This window comes from Tachyglossus aculeatus, chromosome 21, assembly GCF_015852505.1.
Source record: "Tachyglossus aculeatus isolate mTacAcu1 chromosome 21, mTacAcu1.pri, whole genome shotgun sequence".
Classification (NCBI taxonomy): domain Eukaryota; kingdom Metazoa; phylum Chordata; class Mammalia; order Monotremata; family Tachyglossidae; genus Tachyglossus; species Tachyglossus aculeatus.
Genome location: NC_052086.1, coordinates 10697623 through 10712001, shown reverse-complemented (window position 1 = coordinate 10712001; position 14379 = coordinate 10697623). Strand labels below are relative to the sequence as shown.

The window sequence follows — 14379 nt, the reverse complement described above, 5'->3', positions numbered from 1 at the left end:
GTCTGCCGTATAACCTGAGTCAAGCCCCTTCACTTCTCTGGGCCTCATTTCCCTCATCTATAAAATGGGGATTAAGACTGTTACCCCGGGTGGGACAGGGACTACGTCCAACCCGATTATCTCGTATCTACCCCAGCGCTTAGAAGGATGCCTGGCACATAGTAAGCGCTTAACAAATACCATTTTTATTAGGTATATTATTACTGCCAGAGCCGGCCTGTGGCCGAACCCGTATTCACACGCACCCAGTGGGTGCACAAGAACGTTGGCAGAGACTTGGCTCAAGTTGTGAGAAAGGAGGAAGGAAAATGGCTTGTTCATTGAGGATGTTGGCTAGCGTGGGAGGTGCTGGTTTGCTTTCATTCCCTTTGGACAGAGGAGCCTCCTTGGGGTTCAAGGGTGGGAACGGGTGTGCCTGATGGACTTCGCTCGGTCACACCCTTCTTTTTTTCCTTTTTTTTTTTTTAAAAAAGCTGTGGCTCCTTGGCCAGTGCTCACCCTGCTAACCCTCTGAATCTAGACTGAGTCAGTCCCCTAACCCAGCCCCACAACACTTTTGTCCACATCCTTATACTCTGCCACATTCCTGGTCTTTTCTGTACCTTATTTTATGTTTACGTGACTAGTTTCCCTCTAGATTGGAAGCGTCTTGTGGGCATGGATCACCTAGACCTATTCTAGGGTTTAGAGGAGCAGTGTGGCATAGCGGATAGAGCCCGGGCCCAGGAGTCAGAAGGTCATGGGTTCTAACGCCCGCTCCACAGTTTGTCTGCTGGGTGACCTTGGACAAGTCACTTCACTTCTGGGCTTCGGTTACCTCATCGGGGATTGAGACCATGAGCCCCATTTGGGACGGGCACTGTGTTCAACCCGGTTTACTTGTAAGCACCTCAGTGCTTAGTAATAATAATAACGATGGCATTTATTAAGCGCTTACTGCGTTCAAAGCACTGTTCTAAGCACTGGGGAGGTTACAGAGTGATCACGTTGTCCCACAGGGGGCTCACAGTCTTAATCCCCATTTTCCAGATGAGGTCACTGAGGCCCAGAGAAGTGAAGTGACTTGCCCAGAGTCACACAGCTGACAATTGGCGGAGCCGGGCTTTGAACCCATGACCTCGGACTCCAAAGCCCGGGCTCTTTCCACTCAGCCACGCTGCTTCTCTTAGTACAGTGCCTGGTACATAGTTAGTGCTTAAATACCAGTTATCATCATTATTATTATTATTGTTATTACCCTATTGTATGAAACTCTCTCAAGTACTTAGTCCCGTGCTCTTCACACACTAAGAGCGTACTAAGTGCTTCTGATTGATGGGTTGATTGGACTTTCCCCCCATTTCCTCATTCTCCTTCCCCTCCAAGGGGACCTTGACTGTCCGCCTCGCCGTCAGAAGGTGGCCAGGGTGGGTGGGGTGCAAGCCTTCTTTGCTACCCGGAATCCCCTCTAATTCCCCATGTCACCTTCCCCTACAGCCCAGGTAAGACGATGCAAACTAGGTTCTCTCCTTCGCAGAGGCTCCAGTGGGGGAAATGGCCCGGGCCAGGGATCCTCTCCAGACCACCACTCGCCTGCTGGACCTGGGAGCACGAGGGGTGGTGGGCGAGTGGTGGCCAGTTGGCGGGTCGGGGAGGTGAGGCCATGGGGGCCCCCGCTGCCTTCTCCCCACAAGCGGGGCGCTGGCAGCCTCCAGGCTGCTGCCTCAGTGGCCCCCGCCACCTCATCTCCGCCTGGCGTCAAGCCCCCAACATCCCATCAATCTCCAGTCCTCACCCGCGATGGCCCGTAGCTCCCTGGGAAGGCGGGTTCTCATTTTACAGGTAGGGATTCCCAACACTTCCCAGGGGCTGGGAGACTCCGGCTCGCTCCCCGCTCCAGCAGCCAGACCTCCTGGCCCTCAGTCTGATAGCAGCTGGCATTTATTCTTGGGCCAAGCTGACTGTGAATGAATGCTATTTGTCAAGCACTGTTCTAATTGCTGGGGTAGATGACAGGTTGGACACAGTCCCTGTCCCACGTAGGACTTGTAGTCTTAATCCCCATTTTACAGAAGAGGTAACTGAGGCCCAGAGAAGTGAAGCGACTGTGTGCCAAGCACTGTACTAAGCGCTGGGGCAGGTACAACAGAAGCAGATCGGAAGTAGTCCCTTACCCACATGGGGGTCACAGTCTAAACGGGCAACAGGTCTGTCACACTTACTTTCAGGTGAGGAAACTGAGGCCCAGAAAAATTGAGTCTTTTTTTTTTTTTTTTGCTTGTTTTGTGATGGTATTCGTTAAGCACTTACTATGTGCCAGGCACTGTGCTAAGCACTGGGGTAAGTAGACGCTAATCAGATCAACAGTCCCTGTCCCACATGGGGCCCACAGTCTTAATCCCCATTTTACAGATGAAGTACCTGAGGCACAGAGAAGTGAAGTGACTTGCCCAGTAGGCAAGTGGTAAGACCAGAATGAGAACCCAGGTCTCTTGACGCCCGGGCTCTTTCCACTAGGCTATACTGCTGCTCACACGGCTCTGGGTCATCTAAAATGCTCTTTGGCTCAATCAGAAAATCAGTGGTGTTTGTTGAGCGCTTGTTTACAGTGTGCAGAGCACTGTACTAACCGCTTGGGAAAGTAATAATAATAATAGTAATTGTATTTGTTAAGCGCTAACTATATGCCAGGCACTGTACTAAGTGCTGGGTGGTGGGGGGAATGGAAACGGAATGGGGTTCTTCACAATGTCTAATAATAATAATGTAATTTAGTAACCATATGTCCAAGACATGGGCCAAAGTCAGATGGACAGTAGCATTCTACTGTAGCCATAGTGGCATTTACCATGTGCAAAGCACTATATTAAGCGCTGGGGAAGAAGTACACAGATGGGATTTGGATCCGGCCCCAAGGTGTTCTCAGTCTGTGAATGTTTGGCGTGGGGGTTGCTGGTGTTGGGGAGGGGGGTGACTGACACGTAAGGAAAGGCAAAGATGCAAAAGAGGAGGAGGATGATAAACACGAAAGGATCTTGGGCCCCTCCCAGCTCGGACCAGAGCCACAGAATCGGCAGCGGCTACGGCGGTTCCCGCCCCGGCGTGCTGAAAGTCGAGACGATCGCCTTCCTCCTGCAAAGCCTTTCCCCGGCGGCTAGGGGAGTGGGCAGCACCCTTCCCATCCGGTTGGACGCCGGGGGTCGGGTCCCAGGGGACGACCGCCGTCGGTCCAGCCGCTGGCTGACCACGATCCTCGGCCCGGCCACCCACTGAGCGTCGGAGGGCGTCCCTGCCTGACCCTACCGGCTGCTAATCAACACCCCTGTTCACAGTCATCCCGTGTTCGCTTGCCCCCTTGTGTGTCCCTGCCAGCGGCGGGAGCAGGGATTCTGGCTAAGAGTGTTGACCTGTTGCCTTCTTCTCTGCAGCGCATGGACCTGGGAGAGTGCACCAAAATCCATGACTTGGCTCTCCGGGCGGATTATGAGATCGCGAGTAAAGAGAGAGACCTCTTCTTCGAGCTGGATGTAAGTTGGCTGGCAGCGGCGGCCCCGGACCCCGCGTCCCTTCTACGCATCCCAGGGTTGGCTTCCACCGCAAGCTTGACTCAACATCCGAGCCCTCTAGTGAATCCCTTGGGCACCGAGTGTGATGGGGACAAGCAGTTGGTGCCAATGCGCGAGGTGCCATAACCCTCCGGGTTAGCAGTAATAATAATAACAATTATTAGGGCATTTGTTAAGCGCTTACTATATGCCGGGCCCTGTACTAAGCACTGGGCTGGGTACAAGCAGATGGGGTTGCATGCAGTCCCGGTTTCATGTGGGGCTCACAGTCTCAAATCCTCATTTTCCAGATGAGGGAACTGAGGCCCAGAGAAGTGAGGTAATAATAATGGCATTTGTTAAGCGCTTACTATGTGCCAAGCACTGTTCTAAGCACCGTGGGGTCATCAGGTAATCAGGTTGTCCCACATGGGGCTCACAGTCTTAATCCCCATTTTACAGATGAGGGAAGTGATGCCCAGAGAAGTGAAGTGACTTAACCAAAGTCACACAGCTGACAAGTGGCGGGGCCGGGATTAGAACCCATGGACTTTGACTCCCAAGCCCGTGCTCTTTCCACTGAGCCATGCCGCTGCTTATCATCATCATCATCAATCGTATTTATTGAACGCTTACTGTGTGCAGAGCACTGTACTAAGCACTTGGGGAGTACAAATTGGCAACACATAGAGACAGTCCCTACCCAACAGTGGGCTCACAGTCTAAAAGATATTTATATTTATTAATATAAATAAATTAGAGATACGGACATAAGCGTTGTGGGGCTGGGAAGGGGGGATGAATAAAGGGTGCGGATGGGTTCAGGGGGGTTGTTCTTCTTCCCCCTTAGACTCCCAGGGCCAGAATGAGGTGTCCAGAGGAAAAGTCCCATCCGAACATCCCGCCGCCGCTCATTGCCTTGTGGCCCAGTTCTGGAGGGGAAGTATGGGGGGTACCCAGTGGGGGAATCCCCCTCTTTTCCCCAGCCGCAGGCGGCCAGTGACTGACGGCTAGACAGACTACCCGAAGCCTGGTGATCCAAAGCCAGGTCGGCCTAGCCGGCGGGCAGGAAATAACAGTGGAGCCTGCTAGGAAATCATTCAGTCAATCAATCAATCGAGCACTTATTTATTACCATTTTAAAGAGAGACACCATCCAAGTCTTCAGGGTACTTGTTCTCTAGCAGGAAGTGATTTCCAGGTTCAACTGGCTTATCCCTGTGGGGGTTGCAGATCAGTCAGTGGGTCACTAGTCGAGTGTATTTATTGAGCGCCTCGTTCATGCAAAACTCTCGACTAAGTGCTTGGGAGAGTACAATATAACACAGTTGGTAGACAAGTCCCCAGCCCACAGCAAACTCGTAGTCTAGTCTAATTTAAGTCTGCCTGACTTCCCTCATTATAACTTTAAACTTCTTAGGGGCAACAGTCTTGTTGACTGCCTCCATGGTAGCAATAATAATAATAATGATGATGATGGTAGTAGTAATAATAAGAAGAACTGCAATGCTTGTTAAGTGCTTACCGTGTGCAGGCCCTGTTCTAAGAGCTGGGGTAGATACAAGCAAATGAAACTGGATACAGTCCCTTGTCCTACATGGGACTCACAATCTTAATCCCCATTTTACAGATGAGGTAGCTGAGGCACAGAGAAGTGAAGTGACTTGTCCAAAGTCACACACCAGGCACATGGCAGAGCTGGGATTAGAACCCTGATCCTTCTGACTCCCGCGCCTGGGCTCTAGCCCAAGTTATGATGAGGGAGTCAGGCAGGCTTAAATGACCTGCAGATATTTTCTCAATCAGAAGACTTCAGTGAGCACTTATTGGGTGCTGAGCACTGTTTTTAGGTCCCTGGGAGAGTCCAGTAGGGTCAGCAAGCACGATCCCTACGTGCAAGGAGCCGGCGGTCTCAGAGGGGGAGGCAGACCAAACCATCCCGTGATTCCACCTGTTTCTCTCCGAACCCACGCAGGCGATGGATCATCTGGAGTCTTTCATTGCCGAGTGCGACCGGAGGACGGAGCTGGCCAAGAAAAGGCTGGCTGAGACCCAGGAGGAGATCAGCGCTGAAGTGTCTGCCAAGGTAGTAGAACCTGAGTGTGCGCACGTGCGCGTGAGAGAGAGAGAGAGAGAGTGTGTCTGTCTGTGTGTCTGTGTGTCTGACTGTCTGTCTGTCTGTCTGTCTGTCTGTCTGTCTGTCTCCCATTGGGCCTGGCCTGCAGCCTATTCGTTTCGAGTCGTAACGATTGAGCACCAACTCGGTGCGATACGCTGAGCTAAGTACTTGGGAAAGGAGACAAGTTCAACACCCACAAGGAGGTGACTCTGTTAAACGGGGGCTAGCCCCTGGGCCGAGCACATAAGCGCCGTCAGCGGACCCTCGAGACATACTCCCTGCCCACAAAGAGCTTAACAGTCTTTAACGGGGAGACAGGCTTAAAAGGGTGTCGGACAGGGAGTGGGAAGCAGCTTGACGTAGTGGATATATATGTATATATGTTTGTACGTATTTATTACTCTATTTATTTTACTTGTACATATCTTCTATTTATTTTATTTTGTTAGTATGTTTGGTTTTGTTTTCTGTCTCCCCCTTTTAGACTGTGAGCCCACTGTTGGGTAGGGACTGTCTCTATATGTTGCCAACTTGGACTTCCCAAGCGCTTAGTGTACAGTGCTCTGCACACAGTAAGCGCTCAATAAATACGGTTGATTGATTGGATAGAGCACAAGCCTGGAAGTCAGAAGGTCATGATTCTAATCCCGGCTCCACCTCTTGTCTGCTGGGTGACCTTGGGCATGTTGCTTCACTTGTCTTTACCTCAGTTGCCTCATTGGTAAAATGGGGATTAAGGCTATGAGTCCCATCTGGGACAGGGACGGTGGTCAGCCCGATTTGGCTGTACACTGTACACTGCCTGGTACACAGTAAGTGCTTAAGAAATACCACTACCCTTTTCTCTAGGTCTGGGCAGCCAACTCTCGTTTCTAAAGCCAACGTTATTTATGCTTTGCTTGCTTTGTTTTTATGCCCCGGATTCTCCCTGCCCCTAAACTGCAGCTCAAAGAAGCAGATGGATGCTGGTTTCCGGGCGGAGGCCCAGGGGCAGAGCCGATTCCCCTCCGGACAGCCCCGAGCCCCACCTGAAACCCAACGATTCCCAAATCCCCAAATCCCCACTGGCGCCTGCTCCGTCTCCCAAGGATCGGGGGGAGGCGGCCGCTGTCTCTTTGAAACCCGTCTCCTTTCAAGGTTCTTGGTTGACTCACCAAACGAGCTGCCTGTGACCTCATTGTGGATAAGCGGATTGAAAGATTAATCTCCATAAGTATATTTTCCCCTTCCAGCTCTGTTGTTTTTGCTGGGAATGTTTTCCTCCCATCATTCAGAGGGGAATCTCAGATACCCCTTCTGCTCTTTGCAGGGGCTTCTGTGTTGTGAACGGTTAAACTCAGATTTCTCAGATAGTTGAATTCTTCCTAAACGGCATTTTTCTCACCCCAACACAGTATTGCAGCTTATGTTGCCAGGCCCGGAGTAGGTTGAGAAGCAGCGTGCCCTAGTGAAAGTCCTAACTGTGGTACTTGCTAAGTGCTTACTCTCTGCCAAGCACTGTACTAAGTACTAAGGTAGATACAGGGCCATCAGGCCCCACACGGGGCTCACAGAATAAGTAGGGGGGAGAACAGGTATCAAATCTGCTTTTTGCAGATGTGGAAACCGAGGCACGGAGCAGTGAAGTGACTTGCTCAAGAGCACACAGCAGGTAAGTGGCGGAGCCAGGATCAGAATCCAGGTCCCCTGATTCTCAGCCCTGAGCTCTTTCCTGGGAGTCAGTGGTCATGGGTTCAAATCCCAGCTCCGCCAATTGTCAGCTGTGTGACTTTGGGCAAGTCACTTAACTTCTCTGTGCCTCCGTTACCTTATCTGTAAAATGGGAATTGACTGTGAGCCCCCCATGAGACTACCCGATCACCTTGTAGCCTCCCCAGCGCTTTGAACAGTGCGTAGCACATAGTAAGCACTTAACAAATGCCATTATTATTATTGTGGGCATGGGACATCTCTACCAACTCTGTGTCGTACTCTCTCAAGTGCTTAGCACAGCGCTCTGCACATAGTAAGTGCTCAATCACAGCCATCAAAGAGGATGAACCAGTTAGGTGGCGGGGACCTGGAGGGCAAGGTCCCTTTCCCTCCCCGGCTCACTGCCCCAACTGCCACGGGTCCAGGGGGTCGGGGTTACGGTGAGGCGCCCAAACACGTGCCGGGTCCTTGCCGGCCCCCGGACCCAGAGAGGAGGACGCCCGTGGCCTAGCGGGGCGGGTGGGCCCTCACAGCTCTCTTCCCCCTCGCAGGCGGAGAAAGTGCACGAGCTGAACGAGGAAATCGGGAAGCTGCTGGCCAAGGCTGAGCAGCTGGGCGCCGAGGGCAACGTGGACGAGTCCCAGAAGGTCCTCATGGAGGTGGAGAAGGTCCGGGCCAAGAAAAAAGAGGCCGAGGTGGGTCGAGTTGGCAGCTTCTCCCTCCCCCGGAGCCCAGGACAGCCGCTCAGGGGGCCGAGCGTGGTCCGGTGCGGGGACGGCGGGGAGCCGGAGCGGACGGCAGCCCCTCGCGGCCTCCTCCAGGCCGGATGTGGTCCGGAGAGGGAGCCGGACTGGGAGTTGAGGACAGGGTGGGGCCCTGGTAGATGGACAAGTCGAGGGCCCAGGTGGGGTAGCTTCCAGATGCCGGGGGAGTTGGGAAGGTGAGCGGGCCCACCCTGCATTTCTGGAGCCCCAAAATGGTGAAGAATGAAACTGGTGAGGAGCCAAGTGGCCATCCCGGGCAGCCTTAGGTATCACCTTGCTGCTGCAGGCGGCATGGGGGGCTGGGCAGGGGTGCTGCCCCAGGGCCCTCCTTCCTCAGACATTTGGTGGGAGATGTAACCTTGGGTGAGCCACTTCACTTCTCTGGGCCTCAGTTACCTCGTCTGTAAAATGGGGATGTCCCGTGTGGGACAGGGACTATGTCCAACCCGATTTGCTTGCATCAACTTCAGCGCTTAGTACAGTGTCTGGCACACAGTGCTTACCAAATACCATAATTATTAGTATTATTACGTGGTAGCCTCAAATGAGGACCCCCTCAGGGGCCCATCCAGGTCGTCTCCCTGCCCGGCCCACCCTCCCAGCGAGGTTCAGGGCGGGAAGTCTAGCGCCCGTAGCCGGCCCATCCAATCCCATGGGAATCTGCTCCCACACGCTCACCGCCTGCTGGGGGAAGGTGCCCGTCTGGCTCCTGTCCATCCCCCCTGTAGCTGCAGTGGGCAGGAGCCTGGGACATGGTGAACCACAGCCTCGTGCTCACCCTGCACGCCTGAGGCAGGCCGAGCCCTCCCTCACACTGGAGGAGGACTGGCGGAGTTTGCCGGCTTCGCAGGGGGTGGACTTGTAAATTGCGATAACCGTTTCCCCGGCCTCCCAAGGGCAGGGGGCTCTCCCCAACTGCCAGGACGAGGGAAGCCGCGGCGGAATCAGGTGCGGAGGGTCCACTCCCAGGCCTCTGGACCCCTGCAGGAGGCACCGACCAGCCGGCCAGCTCTTGGCCCAGGCCGTGAAGGGCCCCCGGCCCGGCTCCGCCTCGGCTGTCATGTTCCATGTGTCAAGCCCACCCCTGGTTCCAAGCGTGGGAAGCGGAGCTAGGGATTCCGTTGCCCAAGGAGAGAAATTAGGGGCCCATTCGGCCCCTGCAGAGGCCTGTCTTGTTGCCTCGGTTTCCCCTCGTCAGAGTGAATCTGTCCAAGCGACTCAGACTCCAGGGCCCCTCCCCCAAAGCCTGGCCCCCCATTCCCCGGAGTTCCCGGTTCCTAGTGCTGCCTGGGTCCCGGCCAAGTTCACGCAGAACTTGGACCAGTCGGGCCCTGGGTTCTCCCTTAGTCATTGGTCACTAGGCCCCCGGGCACAGAGCGGGGGCTGTGTTTTGGGCACCGACCCCAGCTAAGTGTCTTGCCCGGTGTTTTCCTCCCTAGGAAGAATATCGAAATTCCATGCCCGCCTCCAGCTTCCAGCAGCAGAAATTGCGGGTCTGTGAAGTGTGTTCGGCGTACCTGGGTCTCCATGACAACGATCGCCGACTGGCCGACCACTTCGGAGGCAAATTACACTTGGGCTTCATCCAGATCCGGGAGAAGCTGGACCAGTTGCGGGTGAGTTCGTGGCCGTGTCCTTCCCCGCCCCACCCGCCCGCTGTTTAGTTCTAACATGGCCTACTGGAAAGAGCACGGGCTTGGGAGTCAGAGGTTGTGGGTTCTAATCCCGTCTCCTCTACTCGTCAGCTGTGTGACTTTGGGCAAGTCACTTCACTTCTCTGGAAAAGCGGGGTTGTGTCTTTTCCCCAAATCGGGAAGGGCGGCCACTGCCCGGACCCCTCCGGCCGACGGATGTCCACGGGGTGCAGTTCACACTCACCGATTCTCTCCGCCTTTTAGAAAACCGTGGCGGAGAAACAGGAGAAAAGAAACCAGGATCGCCTGAGACGGCGAGAAGAGCGCGAGCGCGAGGAAAGGCTGGGCAGGAGGTGAGTGGGGGTGTGATCCTAGGGGGAGGCAGGAGGTCTGGGCGGTCCCGGGAGGAACGTTTGTGAAGTGGTTCTGAAGCCGTGGTTGGGGGCAGGTGGAGACTGGCCCCTCGACGGGGCTGACTGGGATTGTTGCTCCTGGGTGGGGCCCGGAAATGGCAGGGGCGGGACGAACCGGCTCAGAGGATGGATTAAAGTTTCCTCACGGCCCTCGATGGTTTCGGGATTATTGAAGCGGGAATTCTGTGCCAAGCGCTGGGGTAGATGCAGGACCTGGGCCCTGCCCCACCCAGGGCTGACATAGTAGAAGGAGAGTGGGTTGTCTGTCTGTTTCCCGTTTATCAGAAAAGGAAACGAAGGCCCACAGAGATCAAGTGTCTTGCCCAAGGTCACACAGCCGGCCAGGGGCAGAGCTGGGACTAGAACCCGGGCCTTGAGACTCCCAGCCCCGGAATCTCCCCGCCAGGCCTCTGGCGGCCCTCAGGCCCCCGCGGAGAGTTTTGGGGTCTGGGAAAGGCATCGTGCGTTGGGTTTTTGGAGGCCAGGGTCTGGCCAAGTGACCATGGAGAGGTAGCTCCCGGGACCCTCGTGTTCGAGAGCCTGTCTGTCCGGAGAACCTATTCCCGAGAAGCGGTTGATCCACCGGTGACGGGAAAGATCGGGGATTTAAAAAAACAACAACAAAAAAACACTTCCCCCCCACTGCACTTGCCGAAAGAGCACGAGACACCTGTGCTGTGGTGAAGGAATTGGGGCTGTTTTCTTTAGGGGAAGCTCGGCTGGCTAAACCCCAAAACCGGGCCTCTCATTCACTTCATTCATTCAGTCGTATTTATTAAGGGTTTACTATGTGCAGAGCACTGTACTAAACACTTGGGAAAGTACAATACAGCCGTAAACAATGACATTCCCTGCCCACAATGAGCTCAGAGTCTAGAGAAGGGGAGACGGATATCAATCCAAATAAATACATCAGTGCCTTGGGGCTCGGAGAGGTCGGAAGAGCAAAAGGAGCAAGTCAGGGGGACGCCAAAGGGAATGGGAGATGAGCTAAAGTGGCCTCTGAGGGTCCCAGTCCACAGGCACAACGGTGACCTCCCCTGCAGGTCATCCGTCCTGTCGGCATGGGGTGGCTCTGTCAGGGACTCCCTGGAACTCCCTGGCCTCCCCCTCATCCAGACTCTTATCTTCCAGGTCCGGATCCAGAACCAGGGACCGCAGAAGGTGGGTTCCGGGCCCCGGTGGACCCCGCCCACCATTAGGCTGGAGGGAAGTGCCAGCGGGAAAAGGCCAGCCTGCTCACCCTCACCGGGTGGGGTGACCAGCCTGACGCGCAGGGAGGTTAGGCGGGGGAGCCAGCTTCCCTTGCATCTGCCCCAGCACTTAGTACAGTGCCTGACCCATAGTAAGCGCTTAATGAGAAGCAGTTTTGCCTAACGGAAAGAGCCCGGGCCTGGGGGTTAGAGGACCTGGGTTCTGATCCCGGCTCGGTCACGTGTCCGCTGTGGGACCATGGGCAAGGCACTTCCCTTTGCCGGGCCTGAGTTTCCTCATCTGTAAAGGGGGGATTAAAGCTGTGAGCCCCAAGTGGGACGGGGACTGTGTCCAAACCAAATACTTAGTTCAGTGCGGGGCACACAGTGCTTAACAAATACCATTTTGAAAAAAACCAAACCGTCCAGGGCATAGCGGTGCCCCAGTCTGCCTGGAGAAGGAAGCACGCCCGGCCGGCGGGTCCGGGGTCCGGGCGAACCGCCCGGGGCTCGGCACCCAGCGGGCGATGGTCTGTTTCGGCCCCCAGGTCGCGATCTCGGGACAGGCGGCGGAGGCGGTCGAGGTCGGCCTCCCGCGAGCGGCGGAAGTCCCGCTCCCGCTCCCGCGAGCGCCACAGGCGCCACCGGACCCGCTCCCGCAGTCCCAGCCGGGGCCACCGCCGGGGCTCCAGAGACCGCAGTTCGAAACACAAGTAACTACCCCGACTCCTGGGCGCCGCGGCAAGCAGGAGTGAGCCTCCTTCTCTTTGTCTCACGGAGCCGGGGTGGGCGGCGGGAGGGGGGCCCCGAGGGTGGCGTGGAGGGCAGGGGCCTGGGCTGCTTGGCAGCAGGGGGGCTCTTCCCGGGCTCTCTTGCGGGCCTGTAGCCCGCACGGAGGTTGGCAGGCCGGGGCTGTGGGCCAGACGGCAAGGGTTTGGCTCTGCCACTCTACTGATCTGTAGAGTTGAGGTCTTTGTTGAGGGCCCACTGGGTGCAGAGGACTGCGAACCTCCCACCACCCCCTCCAGGAAGGGGAGTCTCCCCTGGACCGGTGGAGACGTCCCAGTGGTGGGGCTTTAGGGGGCTTGGGAGCCGATAGTGGGGAGAGTCCGGGCTCAGGGTTTGTAGGGTACCTCTCATCCCGGGTGGGTTGGCTCCCGCGGGGGCGGAGGGTTAGAGTCACTGTCCCTCGCTGAAGGAGAAACAACGGAGCCTAGTAGAAAGAGCCCGGACCTGGGTTCTGATCCCCACTCCGCCAATTACCTGATGAGTTAATTTGGGCCAGTCACTTTGCTTCTGTGCCTCAGTTTCCTCAACTGTAAAATGGAGATTAAGTACCTGTTCTCCCTCCTACTAAGACTGTGAGCCCTAGGCAGGACAGGTACTGTGTCCAACCTAATTAACTTGTGTTATTCCAGCCCTTAGAACAGTGTTTGACACATAGTAAGCGCCTAAGAAAATACCGTAAAAAAGAAAAGTTTTCATGGGCCCACCCTTCTCCCAGGTCACCCAGAGATCGGTCTACAAGAGAAAAGTCCCGGGACGGAGAGAGGAAGGAGAGGAGTTTGGAGAAGCGGCACGAGGGCACCAATGACAAACCACGGCCCAGGCGGTCGGAGGAAGGGGAAGCAGGCGAGATCTGACCTCGGGGCGGGAGGCGGGGGGCAGGGGAGCGACCCGCACAAACACCCCCGAGACACGTTCTCTCCCGGACCCCGTTCGGCTGTTCCTTCCTGCCGAGCACAACTCATCTTTTGTAACTTGGGGGTGGGGGGGTGGCTTATCGTCTCCAACGATCGTCACCGGTTTTCTAGCTCCCTGGAATGCCCGGGCCGGCCCGGGACAGGTTGGCGGCACCACCCCCGGGGTCACGATGTCGCCTCCAGCTTGTCCTCTGGCCTCCCTTGACCCCTGACCTTTCACTCACATGGGTTCCCCGAGCAGAAGTCACCAACAAGACTGGCCCGGGTGCTCATTCCACTCATTCCCAGTTGCGTTAGATTTCTCCACATCCTTGGGAACAGGTCCCCGGCAGGTGCCTCGGGGAGCATTCAGCCATCCCCCGCAGGGCATCCCACTCCGGGTTGGAGCGCTCTGGGGAGGGGGCTGCAGTTGGAGGTCCTTGCCACGCTGGATGTCGGCCCCATTCTCCCCCCGCCGGTCATCGTGGCCCCGTGGCCCCATGGGGGGGCAGGCTGAAGGTGGGCGACCCCCTATAGAGGGGCCAGGGGAGGGGGCATCACCCTTTCTAGTCCAGCCCGTTGGCTCTCCCTGATTTCCCGATGTCAGCCACCTCGTTCTTCATGGCCGTACCTCAGAGACCGCCTTCCGATGATTCGTTTTCTGCCGCGGCCCTCTCCCCTCCCCTCCTCTCCTCTCCCCTGCCCTTCAGAGACCCGAAGGGCAAACCTTCCTCCCCTCGGCCCCGTGTCCGGTGCTTTTACGAGCTGTCCCCAAGGCGGAGGCCATTGGAACGTCATCCCCCCGGCCCGCCCCGACACGCTGTTCCAACATCCGTGCATACACACACACACACACCCCGCGCGAGAGTCCTGGTGGCTGAAAGTGGATTTGTTGTGTGACTCCTCTGCTTCTAAGGAGTTTTGGTCTAAGTATAAACATGTCCGTAAAATACCTTGTGCTCCTGCCAGTCTAACTCGCATTAAAGTTTTATGTTTCCGTGGCCTGGAGCGGAACATTGCTGTTTGGTTCTGGTAGGGGATCTGGTGGGGGCGGGCATGGAGCAAGGTGGAGGGGTCGTTTGATTTTTTTCCCAGAGCCCAAGTGCCAGGGCGCAGAGCTGTCCGTGCCCTCCTCTGCACAGACAGCGGACCGAGGGTGGGGCTCCTCGGGGTCAGGGGTTGCTCAGGCCAGAGGGAGGCCTTTCACTGTGTCCGGCAGGAACAGTATTCTCCTCAGGCCCCCATAACAGCAGACCATCCATCAGCAGTGTCTTTAGAACATTGGTATCGGTGAGGGTGACACCCCGATCAGTCACGGCCCTCAGGATTTCCCAGAGAAGGTCTGGGTCCGGGTCCTC

The 14379-nt window shown here is 56.1% G+C and overlaps 1 protein-coding gene across 6 annotated transcripts in view; it reads left to right on the top strand.

The window, feature by feature from the left end:
* The window catches only part of LUC7L (LUC7 like), a 28506-nt gene extending 14471 nt beyond the window's left edge, over positions 1–14035 (top strand). For 4 of the 6 annotated variants that reach the window (XM_038762958.1, XM_038762963.1, XM_038762960.1 and 1 more), the window contains 8 exons: positions 3408–3506; positions 5500–5610; positions 7887–8030; positions 9539–9715; positions 9998–10086; positions 11281–11310; positions 11888–12052; positions 12844–14035. In XM_038762958.1, the coding sequence (XP_038618886.1) occupies positions 3408–3506; positions 5500–5610; positions 7887–8030; positions 9539–9715; positions 9998–10086; positions 11281–11310; positions 11888–12052; positions 12844–12982 (954 nt within the window). In that variant the 3' untranslated portion in view covers positions 12983–14035. Of the gene's footprint in view, positions 1–3407; positions 3507–5499; positions 5611–7886; positions 8031–9538; positions 9716–9997; positions 10087–11280; positions 11311–11887; positions 12091–12843 lie in introns of all 6 variants that reach the window. The other 2 variants (XM_038762962.1, XM_038762959.1) reach the window with 2 other exon arrangements.
* The last annotated feature ends 344 nt before the right edge of the window (positions 14036–14379 follow it).